General features: G+C 39.1%; 1 protein-coding gene across 1 annotated transcript; it reads right to left on the bottom strand.

Annotated features, from left to right (window-relative positions):
- Positions 1 to 839: 839 nt before the first annotated feature.
- CCDC174 (coiled-coil domain containing 174) lies at positions 840 to 17308 on the bottom strand. The gene is made up of 11 exons (XM_069812124.1): positions 17131 to 17308; positions 15039 to 15143; positions 14017 to 14117; positions 13052 to 13110; positions 11792 to 11972; positions 9729 to 9824; positions 8145 to 8281; positions 7016 to 7110; positions 6620 to 6767; positions 5431 to 5565; positions 840 to 4254 (listed from the first exon to the last, which is right to left on the bottom strand). The coding sequence occupies exons 1-11, from the start codon at positions 17170 to 17172 to the stop codon at positions 3341 to 3343; spliced, it is 2013 nt and encodes a 670-aa protein (XP_069668225.1). The 5' UTR covers positions 17173 to 17308; the 3' UTR covers positions 840 to 3340.
- Between the last annotated feature and the right edge of the window lie 951 nt (positions 17309 to 18259).

An 18259-nucleotide genomic window follows, 5' to 3' on the forward strand; every position in this document is an offset into this window, starting at 1 on the left:
AGCCAGCCTGGAGAACGGGGTTTGAACTTCTGCTCTACCACGGACTTGCTCTGTGACCTTGCATGAGACATTTTGCATTTCAGTTTTCTTCTTTCCGCAAAATGGGGACAGTGGTATTATCTGACTTCAGAATAATATTCTGAAGCTTAATTAATAAATAATTGTACTGTACTGTGATTCTAGACTGAGAGTGGCTAAAAAAGCATGAAGTACACAACCCAAAACATCCTAAATTGCTTCACTGCACTGCCAAGTGAGCTTCAAAACACTGGGGAGTTTGTCATGCTTTTACGTTCTAGTTGATCCTCCCTCCCACAGCTGCCTTAAACAAACAAAAAGAAAGAAGGACACAATGTAACACAGAGATACAATGGCAGTTCAAGCACAGAGCTCCTGGGTCTAACTCACATGGACTAGTGATTCCTTTACAGCCTTTAGCAGGCCCACCAATATCCATCTTCCATTTCTCTTTTCTCCAAACTGTAATGGTATCATTTGAACCACCATCTTCCAAGGGCATTATAGTGGTTTCTAAGTTATGACCTTTCAAAAATATAAAACACGTCAGTTTTTAAAATATTTTCTTTTCAATTTCTTTCAAACAGAAGTGCTCATTCAGTCTGATCTTATTTGTAGGAACCAAGAAACTATAGTACTAAATTCTTTCTTGCTATGAAATTTAAATATGGATTAGTTAAAGCATCTCTGGTCAAAAGGGATTGTTCTTCCAATAGATTTCATAGAATACTTCTAAATGCATTACCTGTTTTAAAAAGCAGCGTTTCTAAGCTGGAAACCAATTCTACCCTGCCTCAGACATTGAAATTGCCCATTACAAGTGAAATCTTAGATGTTTATTCCAGCGTTTATTCCAACATACAGCTAAGCTGTTTTGAGTCCAAACTTACCATTCACTCATGTACATAAAAGTTACATCATTTGAACAAAGCTTTCCCAGACAGACAGTAGGAATCTGAATGAGGTCCTTCATTTCCTGTGCTAGTGCTGTAACAACCAGTCTGCCCCAATTAGTTAGTTTAAACATGACAGTCACTATTAAGTCACTTTTGTCAAGATGATGTCAGACATGTTCCTGTACCACTTAAGCATGAGGACAAAGGTATGGTGAGGCACAGCAGTGAAATCTGGTAGTGGATACCTGGGAAATTTAATCAAAGTAGTCTGGTACCCTTAAGAAGTAGTAGGGTCTTTGCAAATAACTCTAGCTTAGCAATTAGCTTTTGCCTTGCTTACTCTGTGGGCAACCAAACACTTCTTTACAAAACATTACAACATTTAACATCTGTTTCTATGTACAAGTTCAACAACTGGTGGCACTGAAAGGAGACTGTTTTCCTAACTAGTCAAATTTGAAATTTGTGTTTTGACCACTTCTTACCTTTGTGGTAGAAAGCTGCTAAAACACAATGCAACTGTTTTAAACTCAAAATTAAATGCGAGGTGACACAGCATTTGAAAAATTCTTCTCAGATCAGGCTCATCAGAGACTACTTCAATGTTATTATGAAATAAATAGCAGAAAATAGGTATATACTGGCAGAATTTCTTATAGCAAATCAGTAAGACTAGACTGCCATCTCATGGATATTGACTAACCTGAGATTGTACCAAATTTATGAGAAAAAAAGCCTGCATTCACATTTGGTAAAACCAGATGGGTTTGTAACATCTTCCTCTTCCTTTCAGTCATTAGTATATGATCATTATTTATTTTCAGGTTCTTTATTCATACTGAAGAGATTCAAGGAAAGGAAGAAATATACGCCCTAACACCACACGCAACAGCTGAGTTTAGGTCAGTGTCAGCAGCAGCAGAAACAATGAGCTGCTGCTAAGCCTTCAGTGCATTTCAGGTGGATGTGGCCATTAATAGTGTCATACTATCCTCAAGTTCTAGGTCTGTTCAGAGAAACAGAAACCCAAAGTTATCATAAAGCTCCAGTCTCTTCAACATTTGGTAAGGATAAGACTGGGGTATTTTGTGGCTTTAAAATCGTACCACCTGTGCTCTTGTGGAATGTTATTCCTCCTGTGAGGTGTTATTCCTGCTCTGCAAATTCCTGTGCAAAAGCCAGCGATACAGTGTGTTTACTAGCTGAGGTTAAAACAGAGTTTGGGGACAGTGAATGTGTTCTGCATGCCGCTAAGTTTGCTCAGTCACCTTGAACACATTGCTGTTCAACAGGCTTTGCAAAGCAGCCTGAGATCTGAATGAAGCACACAAGAGTAGCACATTATCTCTGTCTCTTTGGCTAGTTCACTGTTTTGTTCAAATGTTCACTATTTTGACAGTATCGTCATTTAACTTTAGACAATCTATGAAATTGCCCATTCTAACCTGCTTTTCTAGGTCTTACCCTTGTACGAGCTTTTAAAATACAAATGGGGCATCTAAATTACCTTCAGAAATAAAAATGTTCTACATGGTAAACAAGAATTATTATTGTTTACTAAGATTCTGAAATAAAAGCTTGTTTGGTAGAGGTCGGTCTTCTTTTATATATAATGACTGCTATATCACAGTTTTTGGAAAAAAGTTTTAAATAAAATAAAGCCATAAGTACAACAGATGATGCAAGAAAAATGCACTTAGAGAATTATGAGAGCATTTTCTAAACCAGTAAGACAGTAATTTCAGCTGTCAAGAATTCTACTTTAGTGAAGTGTTTACTCTTAATCTAACCACCATTATTTACTGATTTCTGCAATGCCTCTCTCCACTCTAATTTGGTTCACAGAATTATAAGTTATATACAGACCTCAGGAATGCAGAAGCCATTACAACCATGTGAACTACTCTCCACCACTGTTCACTAGATAATATTCTGCACTTCGTAAAGGCAAGAGATTAAGTAGATAACAAAATTCCTAAAACCATTCTGTATTTAGCAGCAGAGGGCCTGCCATTTCAATACTGTTTCTACAGATATCACTGAACTCGTAGTACCTCCAAACCAGAAGCTAGCTGGGGAGCGACAGAGTAAAGGAAGAGTTCATCTTTAGAAAGAAAGCCATGAATATACCCCAAAGTTCAGGTATAAGTGACAAAGAATTGAAATGAAACATGTACTAAACTAAATTAAGTACTGCCAAAAAAAAAAAATAATCACATAATTTTAATAAAGAGGGGAAAAAAAAAAAAAGAACCAAGAGGGCAAAAGTACAGCTGTGATGTAAAACAACTTAGGTCTCCAGGATTTATTTTGATCTACTTACAGAAACTTATTTTTCCCAGATGTGGGAAAATAATATTCTTGCTGAGAAGATAATTCTATTTCAGTTCTTTAAATCACGATTCATGCTTATCTTTTCGCTCAGTTCAAGTCACTTGTCTGTAATAAGACAGCATATCATCTAAACTTTGGTAAAGTGGTTCCTGATTTTGAGTGTCACTGCTGTTGGCCTGCGCTGAAGGTGCCACATCTTGGGCGCTGCAGCCACAGGCCTGCACTGATGATGGCACATCTTGGGCACTGCAGCCACAGGCCTCCACTGACGATGGCACATCTTGAGCGCTGCAGCCACAGGCCTGCATTAGTGGCGGCACATCTTGGGCGCTGCAGCCACAGGCCTGCATTGGTGGCGGCACATCTTGGGCGCTGCAGCCATAGGCCTGCATTGGTGGCGGCACATCTTGGGCACCGTAGCCGTAAGCCTGCATTGAAAATGGCATATCATGAGTGCTGTAGCCGTAAGCGTGCATTGGTGGCAGCATACCTTGAGTGCCGTAGCCATAAGCCTGCATTGGAAATGGCATATCATGAGTGCAATAGCCGTAAGCCTGCATTGATGACAGCACATCTTGAGTGCCATAGCCATAAGCCTGCATCGACGGCGGCACACCTTGAGGACCATAGCCGTACGCCTGTGCTGATGGCAGCATATCCTCATCATCGCTACTGTCATCCTCCGCTGATGATGGCGCGTCTTGAGTGTCACTGCCACAGGCCTCTGTTGATGCTGACTGATCTTGAACATTACTGTTGTAAGCCTGCACTGACGGTGGCACACCTTCAGTGCTGCTGCCGTTGGCCTGCACTGATGGCATCTGTTGGTTTTGTGCTGTCTCCGTTTCCAGTTTTTCAGAGGAGGTTTCAGGACTGTTCAAATTCTGACTTCTGTAATTATCATCTTTCTTTTGTCCCATAAAGTAATCAGAAGGTGGTGCAAATTCTGGATCTCGCTCATCTCTGAGTTCTTCCTGTTTCTTCGACCATTGTCCAAACATCAGTTCTGTTAGAAACAGGGAAAATAGTAGATTGAGTATAGATTTCACGGTCTGAAGATCAGTCAGAAAGGAGGGAAAAAAAATTAGCAAACAGAGAAGATGCAGCTGTGAAAAGCCATTTACAATTACTTTTCCCTCTAGTATTAGATTGCTGGCTAAGCTGGCAGTCCACTTTCTTTACAGAGCAGGAACAAAAGCATTGAGCATTAAAGATAACCACCATCTGCTATATAACTCATCCTACTCACTTTAAGATCGTTTTACAATGTGGTCATTGGTTATGAAAAATGACTAGTTAGGCGTGAATCAAAATACTAACAAATCAAAGCATTAAGAGCTTAGTTATTAGAAGATGGAGATGATGAGATTATCTCTAGTGGGCACAGGTGAAAACCAGTAACTTCTTTATTTCAACAGAAGTAGATATTCTAGTTACTATGACAGCTGCTGATTTCTGATTAAAAATAGTTCTGAAGTACTGCAATGGAATGACAGCTCAAGATCACCACACTTAAAAAAGATATCCCCAAAACCTACTCCGAAGGTGTCTCCCAAAACTACTCTCTAAAACCAGTAAAATTCTTTTCAGTATTGTCCTGGTTTCAGCTGGGATGTAGTTAACTGTCTTCCTAGTAGCTGGTACAGTGCTATGTTTTGAGTTCAGTATGTGAAGAGGTTAGATTAATGGTGCAAAATGAGTTAATGGGTTTGAGAAGGACCTAGAAGACAGCCATCAGTTGTTGTGACAAGGAAGATGCTTCAAGGTGGGATGTTGTTACTGAAGTGGTCTCTGCTTGCATCACTTTTTAGTATTGTCCTGTATCTGTTTCAGTGTAATACATCCTGCTGTCACGTAGCACAAACTACAGAAATACATCAAGATCACGCTGAAAGACGGTAAATCTTATGAACTATGAAATCTGTCATTCTGCCAACCTCTCTGGATCATCCAGAAATAGAGTAATTCATACAGAAGAAAAAATTACGGGGGTATTATAGCAGATACTGGCACTAATGCATGCCTTGTCAATTACTGCACTGGACACTGGATAGTCATCAATACAAAGGGAGAAAGTATTTCATTGCTTCTCAGTCTTACCATACTTCGTCACAAAATAGAAATGAAAGTAGCACTGTGCACACTGCTTCCAAACAATGTTTCCAAATCTACATTTCCTTACCTTTGCCTTTATCCCACTCTCGGACATAAGGCACACCAGGCTTTGTATCTCTTCTCTCCTGGATGACAACCTCTACCTTTCTACTTGCTGCAGTAACTCTTGGAGCTTCCGGTTCATCAGTAGCACCTTTCAACTCTATGTTATGGAAAGAGATAGTAGTTTTTATTAGTAATGGGATAAAATCTATATGAATTTCATAGGAGGAATAGGAAGCAAGAGTTATTTGCATTTATAGAGCTCATACTAGTGATCTAATTTCATTCTAATAATGAAATGCATCTGAGCAGGGAGGTGATTTTTTTTTTTTTAATTACTGCATATTAGTTCAGAAAAGATAATAGGAAAGTCAGATAATCAAGAAGCATATCTACCAAGAGACACTTCATTAGCTTTCTAATTGTATCAAAAAGACTACTGAAAATTTATTGCCTAATAACCCACAAAGGCATGTGCCGAGTATTATACTGAAGCTAGAAAATGAGGTAAAAATAAGAACACTAGCATGTTATCTCCATTTCATTTACTGGAGAAAACAATTTGCATTCTTATTCTTCCGAACAACAGTAACAGTTAGCAGTGGCACATTAGTGTTCATTTCCAGAACGCTTTACAGTTAATCCCTTGCACAGAATTCTGACATAGTGAAATATTAGCTACATTTTACAGTAGGAGACAGACAGTACAAGTGACTAGTAGTGTCATAAGGGAGACAGCACAGAGATGGGATTAGAACTCAAATTCATCATCCTAAATCCTAAAGTCAGCTGTATGTCCAATTTACAGACTGCACTGAAACTGTAGGACTGTATATTATATGATATCAAAATTAACTTGTTACTACTTTTTATTCTACTTCATCTTTAAAAAAAAGCCAGTAAAATTTCAGCAGCTCTAACCTCAACAGGCATAATTAACCCACATAATTCCTGCTGTCAGGTGTGAATCAAAAAAAGCCTAAAATCTACATATCACATTTCTACATGCATTATTAAGCTATTTCTGGCATGATTTCTTATCTACACACAGTTATATGAACACTCACTATTGTAACAGTTATACTAATTGTATATACAGAATATGTAATACCAATATATTGAATGTCCAAACCTAAATCAGTTAGAGTATGCCTGTCCATGAATCAAGTACAAGATGAAATAGCAAGTATTTAACTTAAAAAGGCAGATCATACCTCCATTCTCCAATTTTTCTGCCTCTTCCTCTAATCCAGCTTCCCTTAATTTCTTAATCTTCCGTGCTCGAAGTTTAGACAGCCTTGCATCTAGAGCTGCCTTCCTTTTTTCTTTTAACTGTTCACGTTTAGTTCTCTGATCAAGTGTCTTAACAGCAAAGAAAAACATGAATTAATCTTTCTTTGTTATTATAATCAACTACATATCTTCCTTTACTAAACAACTAAAAGCAATCCTTATCAAGTACCATGTTTCAAGAGGGAAAAAGAGGCCCAATTTTTTTTTTGGAATCAGCTGTGGGCATCACTTCATAGAAGACTTATACAACAAATCAAAGACAGTGACCACCGAAAGTAGGATGCCATCATACCCCAATTTGCTCTTTAAACTCGTACCTGCTCTCGTAGCATATCCAGTGTTGCCCGTTGTTTATTCCTAAGTTCTTTGTCACGAGAAAAGGCAAAGTAACCAACACCAAGCTGTCTGGCCTCTGAAAAGAAGAAAATCAATACATTTAAGTTACATTCAGTTTATAATTGACAGTAACTACAAGCACCATGCACCCTGATTTCAGGCATGGAATTAATCCCAGCAATATACATCGCATTAGTTTTAGATGGCTAAAAAGGGCTTGTTTTAGATGATGCATGAAGTGAAGCTTCCTGAAGGAGAACACAGGAGGAGGTAATGAAATTTGAAAAATGCATTTGAGAAAAATACAATTTGAGGAAAAATAAATCTAGACTTATGTAGACTTATGTACTGGTAATTTGAATGGTGTTGTGGTTTAACCCCAGCCAGCAACTAAGCAGCACACAGCCGCTCACTGACTTCCTTCCCTGCCACCCAGTGGGATGGGGGAGAGAATCGGGGAAAAAAAAGTAAAACTCATGGGTTGAGATAAGAACAGTTTGGTTGAGATAAGAACAGTTTAATAGAACAGAAAGGAAGAAACTAATAATGATAATAATAACACTAATAAAATGACAATAGTAATAATAAAAGGATTGGAATATAGAAGTGATGCACAATGCAATTGCTCACCACCTGCCAATTGACGCCCAGTTAGTCCCTGAGCAGCGATCCCCCCACCCCCACTCCCCCCAGTTTATACACTAGATGTGATGTCACATGGTATGGAATATCCCTTTGGCCAGTTTGGGTCAGCTGTCCTGGCTGTGTCCCCTCCCAACTTCTTGTGCCCCTCCAGCCTTCTTGTTGGCTGGGCACGAGAAGCTGAAAAATCCTTGACTTTAGACTAAACATTACTTAGCAACAACTGAAAATGTCAGTGTTGTCAACATTCTTCTCATACCAAACTCAAAAACATAGCACTATACCAGCTACTAGGAAGACAATTAACTCTATCCCAGCTGAAACTAGGACGAATGGTTATTACACACGTGGCTTAACACGTACCTATACTTTGCCATACAGGCACAAGAAGTAACTTTCCCTTGCTTCCTCTAAAACTAATCTCTTTGGTGATATAAAGATAAGTGATCTATAAGTATGGAAGTATACCATTTTCTCGAATGTCCTCATAATGTATGGGTCCCATGGGTTTTCTGAGGGCTTCTTCTTCTTCTTTTTCCCACTGCTGCCTCTGAAGTTCTCTTCTCATGTCTTCAGATAACAGAGTATTCCCATCAGGACCTTGACTAATTGACAACAACAACAACAAAAAAGTTAGGGATTACAGAGCAGAACTTACCAGTTTTACGGTATCAAACAGTAAAATTATGATTGGGTCCGATCCACTACTGCAGTTTTTACAAAACATAGGTCATTGTAGGCACCATTTAGTGATGCAACATTGATGACTATGGTATATTGTGAAGACAGAAATACAAAACTACCTCTGAAACAAGGTACTAGTAGACATGTTATTAAAAGACTTAAACAAAATTATGTCCTTTCTCAGAAGCTTTATTGAATCATCAAATCATAGAACGGGAGATGAAATAATCACTTTTATTGGCATTTGTTGGGATTCCAGCAATCACATACAGAAACATTTCAGATTTAACATAAGAAAATGAAGGGTATCTGAAATAACAAAAAGCTAGCCATTAGTTTAACCTAGAAGTCCATGCCAAATATTAATACCCAATATGGGAAATATTTTTGTTTGCCCCAAGAGAAGCAGCAGGATCTTTTTCTTTTATTGTCTGGCTAAAGCTTTTTTTGGCAATCAATTGTTATCCATATCAATGCAGAGACTGCAATTTCAAAGCACTCATGGTTGCCATCTTATGTTTAAAATATAGAGAACACACTACCGAGTTGGTAGCATGGAATAATTTTCACTTCAGCAACAGTAAGGGCTCAGCTGAGGTGACTTTAGATTATTTTCTGAAAGCTATTCTCACTGCTGCCATAATAATTTTAACAGAAGAGCTGTTAAACAGCTGCTTAACAGAAGAGCAAAACCAAACAAATGGAGATCTACCAAATTCATTTTGAATGTCATTATGAATTTGGAATTGGTAAAAGACCACCATCAGTTTCCAGGTTAAACAGAACCAGAAATCACTTATCTGGCATTTTCTGGAAGGTATAATAAAACACAATTTCCATACAAGGACCACAGTTTTAAAAGATGCATCAAATATCTGAGAGATTGCTAAATCAATTTATAAGAACTTTTCTCTGCAAACTATGCTCCGTAAGTGATATTATAGATCTAGTCAATGTTTACATCAAAATGTGTCCCTTAGTAGTTTATTAAAAATTACATTTGGGCTTTTATTTGATATCCATGGTCTCCATTCTGTGGCAATTTAAAACCAACACACCAGCCATGTATTTCAAATGGTCAGCTGCCAAGGTGAAGTAAAATAGAAGCCTTGGAATACTATCTGACTTTATAATAGAAAGTTTTGATAAAATCACAGTCATGCACAATTGTTCTGTAGCTAGTCTGTCTATTTTTTAAGGCACAATGTAACCATCAGAAGTTGGTCTAAAGTAAATCTAGAGAAAGCAGTAGCATCAACAATTCTGCATTGAGAATGGGGTAACAAAGCACAGCCTCTCTTCCTTCTCATTAAAAACATGTATGTTAAATACTGAAAGGAACATGCACTTCTATTAGAGAAACCACACCTTTTCCCTTGAAGCTCCTGATCCATTTTAAGTAGACTTGGCAAATCCTTCTTCATACAGCGTCTAGATCGGCCCAAGAAATCAACATAATCAACCCTAGAATGAAAGCAAAGGAAATTTGATGCAGAACTTCTATTTGCAGACTTACAGAACTCAGAACCAGAAGACAGAAGCAGTAACACTTTCCAAAGAGTATTTGTCACCTCTCAGTCTGTCCATGTGTGACAGTTTCTTCTACCTTTCAATTAACAGACTCACAGGTTAAGTGGATACATTCTGAACAGGGCATATGACAGTTTTATCATAGACATTTACTCAGCCTCCCTTTGAGATGGCTGTTTGCCTTGGCAATAAGATGGTGTAAAAAAATGTTCAAAAGTTACAATGTCACGTAGTTTTCACACCAAAATAAAACTGAGCCTAGTACTTGCTTCCCCTGGTGAAAATAATGATGTGGCATTGACTTCTTGCGGATATGAAATTGCTACAATGTATTTCAATTATCAGTATAAAGCTTATTTAGAACAGGCTGATAGCATTCATTCAACTGGCATAACAAAGGCTGACTAAAAATGCAAGCAAAATGTTCCCTTGAAGCACATATTGTGCTTCTTATTCAACTCTTTATAGTACTGAACACTTAATTTACAGTTGTCGAAAAAGCTGTTAAGAGCTATACTTATTGTCCTGTAATGCTAGAAAGTTCTTTAGCATCAAGCTGCCTCAATTATCCCATTCTAAAGAATTACTGTTACATCTGAAAAAGTATGACTGGCAATCTAGTTCCCAAAACCCAAACTTTTAAAGATCTGTGCTTTTAGTAAGTTAAGACTTTTACATAATTTCTAAGGATATCTACAGCTTAGTATATACTCAGTGCCCTTTGGTTTTTATTATAGCATAACATCAGTAGAAAAAAAAGTCTGCATTCTCTATAATAAAGATGTAACTATGGCTGCAGAATAATTAGCATTAATTATGCTAGCAACCAAATATTCTCATTAGTATATGGCCTCACTGAGGTGGACAATATATTAATAATAATACATGTCACTGAAGTGAGATGTAGGCAATGATAGAAAAGCACCATGTGAACGGTAAAACGTATCAGTTTAAATTTCTGATACTTTACGGTGATGACAGCACAAAGCAGTTTGAGCCCATTGCTCATTGATAGTTTCATCTTGAATTTCAGTAAGATGCTGGTAATGGGTATACCTGCCTTTCCAACCTAGCAGTCTTCTGGTACTCTGCTGGATTCATTCTCCCAATTTATTCTGAAACACTACATTGCAAATCTTATCTTGGCCTAATAAACTGGAGGACGGGGGTGCTCTGTTTCGTATTGGTTACTGCTGTTTTAAACTGATTACCAGAAGTAAAATCTCTGTTCCACAAGCTTTTTAAACAAATGGGCAAGGAAAATGTTCAGTCAGACTGGTTTCATAATTATTCCTAACATCTTGGATGAAAAACTACTGGTTACTTGGAATGTCACAGAAAATTGTCACAGACTGTTTGCTGGGCTGCAGTTAAACAGTGGAAGAAATGCTGGAAAACAGTGTTCTTTTTCCATCAGAGTTTCTCTCCTTTACGAGGAGGTCACACAACAAAAAACAACTGCTCATTTTGTAAGTCACGCACAGTTAGAGAAGGGAAGGTGGATACAATAAAAACCCCAAGTTTTGCTAAAGTACATTTCAATTCAAAACATCAAAGCATAAAATTGTATCAATACTGCGATCAGAACTCCCATAAACTATGCAAGAAAATAAAAGCGGATATTACGAAGTCTCACTTATAGCACATTTCCCTGATTGATATCTCAAAATCCTAGACGTAGATTCTATTGCAGTATTACCTACATGGAAAGGAAAGTAACATGAAGGACTGCCTTTTAAGGAGATGTGAAATGAAAGAATGTTACCACTTCTTCTCAATAGGTAGTATTAACCAAAAAAAAAAGGTGCCGCTCCACCTACTTTGGAGAGTAAATTACTTTCTCATGCAATTGTCAAGAAACAGACTAGTCAGGACAGCTTAGCCCAATCAGTAGTACCAACCATTCTTCGTCTGGGTCCTCAGGTGGTGGTATTTCCATTTCAGGTTGAGTTTCCTCATCATCTGTCTCTTTTTCTAAAGTCTTTCTAGCAGCTTCGCTCTGATACAGTTCCTGTACTTCGTGCTGTTTGTCTATGATCTTCTGAGTAAAATCCACTAGGTACAAATCCTCGGTTTCTTCATCTAAGGCAGAAAATCAATTCTTAGAGAAAAGCCATGAAAAGAACAGATCTGAGCACAAAATCAATACAAAATAGCCACAATCAGCTTTTCAGCTGCCAGCAAAGCCCTTGACCACACTATTGGGGAATACTTAAATCTCATTCAGTGCCAAACAAACTTGGAGCTATAAATAGGCTCCACAGTGATAACCACTATTTCTGAATAGAAGTTTTAGAGTATTTTAAAGCAATTAATCATTTGTGTACAATACAGAAGAGGTTGCAGTCTTTGCACTAAAATATTCTCTGCTCATTAACTACTTCAGAAGTATAGGGTTTGTTATGTAACAGTTCAAATACTTTTTTGATGCTTAACATTTGGTGTGTTGGCAGTAGTTAAGCAGTCACTAGAGTACTTTTTAGAAAAGTGGAGAAAAGTAGTGGGGTCATATGGACAAAGATGGACATTAGTAAAGAAAACATTGGAGATTAATCGCAAGGAGATTTGGATTCTATTTTAATAATTACTTCTTGCAGGGGACTGAATGAGAGAAGAAAGGGACAGATTAGAATTCTCTAACCCTATTAGCTGCATGACTGGCATTCCCATATGGACCAGCCAGACTCCCCTCCTGGTCCTGTTCTCTTCATAAAGGTCCAAGAATCAGAACGCAGGACAGAACATCAGCAATGCAATCCAAACACTGCATAATGGAGAATAAATTAATTTTGTTTTTCTAAGATTCTGTATTGAAAAACCAGAATATATTCCACCCACTTAATGAATGAGTGAGTGAAACAAGCCAATAGTGCTTTAATAGGACAGGCTGTCCTTCAAAAAGTAATTTTATTTTCTCTAGTACCTATATTTTTCTCCCTTTCAAAGCAGAATAACCCATGTCAATCACTTTGTATAATAACTCCAAAAAAAAATTTCCCACGTTAGAAGACAAGCAGTGAATTCATAGCATAGCTGCTGTAAATCACCAGACATTCAGAAATACCAACTTTTAGGGTGAACTTTACAAATAAATTTTATATATCTATATATATATATATACACATATACATAAAATACTCATTTAGACTAGTTTTGTTCACCTGGAAAGTCGCCTTTTGTCATTTTCTCATACAGCTTTGCTTTCTCTTCTAGTTTCTTCCTGAAAAAGAAAAAAAAAACTAACATTGCAATCCCACCAATTCCAAACACAGTTCAAAATGACCAATTTAGCCTTAGATAAATGGAACGGGAAAGTACCAGGAGTGCTTGAAATGCTTACTAGAAGCTGACTTATGCCTGGTTTTTGTTTTGAACCTTAACTGACATTTCTGAAGATACACAGATATCCAGTTCCAGAGTACTGAAAATAATTTTAGCGAAGTTACAGAATTAATCTTAAGTGTATTTTGTCAAGTAGGCAGGAACAGGATGTAACAAGTATTCCACCTTTATCTAACTACTACAGTCTGTCAGATAAATACTGGAAGCTACACCACTATTTGCAGGTATGAGCTACTGAAATACTGTTTTATAGGGGAACAAAAAAAAGAAAAAAGAAAGAAAACATGGAGTTACACTTAATCTTAGAAACTGAAGATAAGACCTTAGCTAATTTCTGGAATGGTAGAAGACAATTTTGAAGAGCAAGGAACTGCTTACAGAAAAACAGAAAATGCCTTATAAACTGCATTTTCAACATATATCTTATTGTACAACTAACTAATTTAGAAGATGAGGTAAATCTTGCAAAAAAGTGAGGCATTTTCTGTCAAGTCCAAGAAACACTTTACTATAAGATTCTGATATATTGCTGCCCTGGCTTCTAATTCTAAAGATGACTTTCAAAAATCAGTAACCTGACATACTTAGACAGCGATGATAATGTGAGGACAGGTATCCCTAGAGCATAAGACTGCTGGGATGCAGTTTGTACATTACTGGTAAAGAGCATGGAATTGATGCTGGTGTTACCAGTTGGTCTAATGAGAACTGCTGGTCCAAAACATGCATAACTTGCTTTATGTGCTTTTCTGAACACTGAAAAACAAGTTCTACTGAGAGTTACCTTGATTTATCTAATATATGCTCCTCTTCTGTCTTCTGCTCAACATCCTTCTCGGCTCGATTTGCAACTCCTGTGTTTTGTTTGTTCCAGATGCTTGGTTTCTGTGGAGTACAATTTTATAACAACAAAGAAAGAAAGAAAGAAAAATATTGAAATGGTAATGATTAAAAAATATTTCAACTCCATAATGCAAACTTTGCAAATCAATCATGAAAGACTTTGTAAATAACATCTTACACATGTTTGAGTTGAGACTATACCTACTCTGCTGTAGGATGCAGCAGGTATGTCCTAAAATTACAGACTGCAGTATGATATAATAGTTAAGGACAAGCTGAGAAGTGGGGGAAAAAAAGAAAAGCACTGAGAAATCAGACAAAATCTATTCTGGCAAAGATGTTAAGGTTAAAAAAAAATTAATAAGAACAATCTTGCTGATTACTAAAGTAATAAGAAAGGCATGAATTGTTTCTGTTACCTTCATTTTAGATATAAAATACAGTCACTTTGCCCACGTACAGCGTAACACTGTAAATGCTGATGTTCTTCAAATGTGGCAGCAATTACTATATTCTACTACTAGAAAGCTACAGAATGAATAAAAACCCATGTGCAGTAAAGAGTAAAACTTGAGAGATAATTGTGTATTCATTATTATACGCTGTGATACAGAGGAACAGACAGCAGAGCATTTATCAAGAGTGTCTCATCCTCCACTCTTCAGAGAAGCATACAAAATCGTGGAGAAAAAAGGAAACATCTTTTCCTACAGTTACAAAAGCTGTGGCTCCTTGGAGAACAAAGATTAAGTGGTGATTTAGATAGGCATAAACATGAGATAAGTTTTCTGTTGCGCACAAGAATCTCACCTGGAAATTAAATTTGAAGAACATCCTCATCATGTAGGTTTTACATGTGAATAGTAACGTAGCTCTAACTATTTATTTGTTTAGATTTGAATATGAACTTCCTTACTTTAAGGAGAAAGAATGACAAAAACAACAACGGAAAAATATTTCTACCTTATTAGAAGTTTTGGGCTTTGCAAAGATGCCAGCATCTTTCAATAGCTTTTCTTTCTTGAATTCTTCTTGCTTTCGGAAGAGTTCTGCTTTGAGATCTACCAACTACATCAACAGCAAAATAAACAAATAAATAACCAAGACATATCACATGCATATACATCAGTTACTGTAATAAAGTAATAACTGTATTTCCAGTAAAACAATCTGGCATTTACAGTTATATGAGCATTTGATTGCATTTTTGTGTGGAACTTTGAAGTGCTGATCCAATCACAAAGATCACTCTTAAGTTTACAGCAAACAATATACAAAAACCACAGAATGCAAATTATGATTAGCGATTTAAAAAACCCCAAAGATATCCTTGATCCTTTGATATATAATTGGAAAAAGACAGACATAATTCTATATAGATTCTACCGGCCTCCTGATGGCAAACAAATAGAGAAGGACCAATAACACTACTGAATTTGAAAAGGAAACTTCTAACCACTACATAATGAATAAAATCCTGTCTCAGAAAAGAATTGATAAAAGTTTGCTTTCATAATGTATATATACTTTCCCACTGCTTTATATACTGTTTATATAGTTTTCGATTTTCTTTCTGTCCTGGTTTCAGCTGGGATATAGTTAACTGTCTTCCTAGTAGCTGGTACAGTGCTATGTTTTGAGTTCAGTATGTGAAGAATGTTGATAACACTGATGTTTTCAGTTGTTGCTCAGTAGTGTTTAGACTATAGTCAAGGATTTTTCAGCTTCTCATGCCTAGCCAGGGCACCTGACCCAAACTGGCCAACAGTGTATTCCATACCATGGGACATCCCATCTAGTTTAGGAACTGGGAAGTGGGGGGGCAGGGATTCGCCGCTCGGGGACTGGCTGGGTGTCGGTCGGCGGGTGGTGAGCAATTGCCCTGCACATCATTTGTACATTTCAATCCTTTCATTACTACTGTTGGCATTTCATTAGTGTTATCATTATTAGTTTCTTCTTTTCTGTTCTATTAAATCGTTCTTATCTCAACCCAGGAGTTTTACTTCTTTTCCTGATTTTCTCCCCCATCCCACTGGATGGGGGGGGGAGTGAGTGAGCGGCTGCGTGGTGCTTAGTTGCTGGCTGGGGTTAAACCACGACACTTTCTTTTTTTTTTTTAATAAATACGTAAGTAGCATTGCCATCTATGACCAATGCCTATCTTGTCTTTTATTAGGAAACATCACCAGCAGGGGTATTGTCTTGAAATTACATTAAAAAACCTAGTCTGGAAAAGGATATTGTGCCACTTTCCCTGCAAGTCCTACAGAAGACAGATTTCACAGATGTACATTAAATCAGGAAAGTGGAAGGCTTTGGTATTAATATTTGTCCCAAACACCAATGCATTTGCTTTTCAGGTCCCTGTAACAATGAGGCAGTGTGGTAAATTAACCCTTCCTCCAGCCCACTGCTTAGAAGCGATCATCCAAACATTCAATGTTAAATATTTCATACGCAGCAACCCACAGTTTGCATTAACTGTTTATTTGGAAAGACGACGTGTTTGGCAGCGGTCCCTTCTTAACAGGCTGCTGGAGAGCAGGGAGGAGCAGCACCTCGCCACCCCTAAGGGCTGGAGGGCCATTTGCCAAGACAGGGACCTCCTGTCGCTTAGAACAAATCAGGAAACACACTCACATTTCAATTTTATCATTACATCACGAACGGGGGCAAATTCAGCCCTGGCACACTCAGATTAAGTGGCCAGGAAAGCTAAGGGGCTAGCCCCCCTCCCCCCAAACCAAGACGTGGCTTCAGAAGGCGTAACGCACGGCGTTACAACATGGCCCTGTAAATCAGCATTTGCTTTAATGAGTGTGCACTTCAGTGGGTCGGGGTTAAGGAGAGGAGGCAGCAGACACCCCCCGGTGTCCTGCTGTCCCTGGAAGCGGCTCACACCAGCGCGGCCCCGGCCCGAGCCGCACGGCCTGCGCCGGCCGGGCCCGCCCGCGGGAGCCCGCAGCTGCGGGTAATGGAGCACACCTAGTCACCCTCACACCCTTATAAGCCGTTTGCTTCTTCCAGGCCTCGGCCAGGTTCGCTCACTCACCGAGGAGGCGGCTACGTCCAGCGGCTTCTTCCTCCGGTCCATGGCGGCCTCTGCTCCTCCGGTAACTGCCTCAGGCGGCCGCCTTCTTTCCCGCTTTACGGCCTTACCGTAAAGCGCAGCGAAAGCGCGGCGCTATTGCGACAGCGCTAGTGAGGACTGGCGGGCCCTTCCCCGCCGCCATGTTGGGGAGGTCAGGGGAGGGTAGACGGATAAAGAGCGGAGGTGTACGGCCCCGGCGGTACCATCGCCCCCGTTGTCTCGGCCTCGGTCAGCCTGGAGCCGGCTGCGTGCTGTAATGGTAGACCCTTGCTGCCTTGGACCCCCTCGCTGTGACCACAGGGTAGCCTGTGAGCAAGCCTTGCTCGGCCTGGTGTGGCTGGGTGGTGGGGAAGCTCTCGCAGCCTGCGGCTTCCCTGGCTGTGCCCCAGCTGTGTGTGAAAATAAGGGTTTCTGGCAGGTAGAGGCCAAATTCTTCAGGTCCCCTGTTGGAAATGGCCATGTGTGACCTGGGGGCTGGAGCTGCCACTGCCAGTGAGAGCGGCGTGGGGTGCTTTGGGGCTGCTGTGCTGGGAAATGGCTGTCGTGGGATGAAATGAAATGGGGCTTGGCAGGAATGCACACCAGCCTGGACCTGGGTTTGGAGCTAAATGAAGAAGTACGTGGTTGAAATTTGGTATCAATATGATAAAAAAAAAAAAAAAAAAAAATCTGACCTGGCTTTGTTGATATATGAGTGGTGGGGAGATGGGGCCTGAAATGCTGCCTGGAGCTGGAGACAGCTATGTCCTTCAACACTAGGCTGGGTTTAGCCCTGTAGCCATTGCTTTCTGGGCTGCCTTGTTTAAGCTATGTGCTTGGGATGAAGTGCTGTCCTTGGCCTTCTGCTTGCATGGATCTGTGCTGAGGGAGGTGGGAGTTAATGAGCCGCAGCTTTGCAGGACTGATGAGCATGGTCCATAATACCCAAATACAAACCCACCTACACGTGCTGGAGCCCAGGTGTCTCCTGGGGGGTAAGGTTCAGTGTTTTACTTATACTGGGTAGCTCGCTGCATCCTTTATCATCCTTATGAAGGAAAAGGACTGATAGGTTTTAATTCAGAGTGATTCTGAAGACCATAATTGTCTG

The sequence above is a fragment of the Haliaeetus albicilla genome, chromosome 24, assembly GCF_947461875.1.
Source record: "Haliaeetus albicilla chromosome 24, bHalAlb1.1, whole genome shotgun sequence".
NCBI lineage: Eukaryota > Metazoa > Chordata > Aves > Accipitriformes > Accipitridae > Haliaeetus > Haliaeetus albicilla.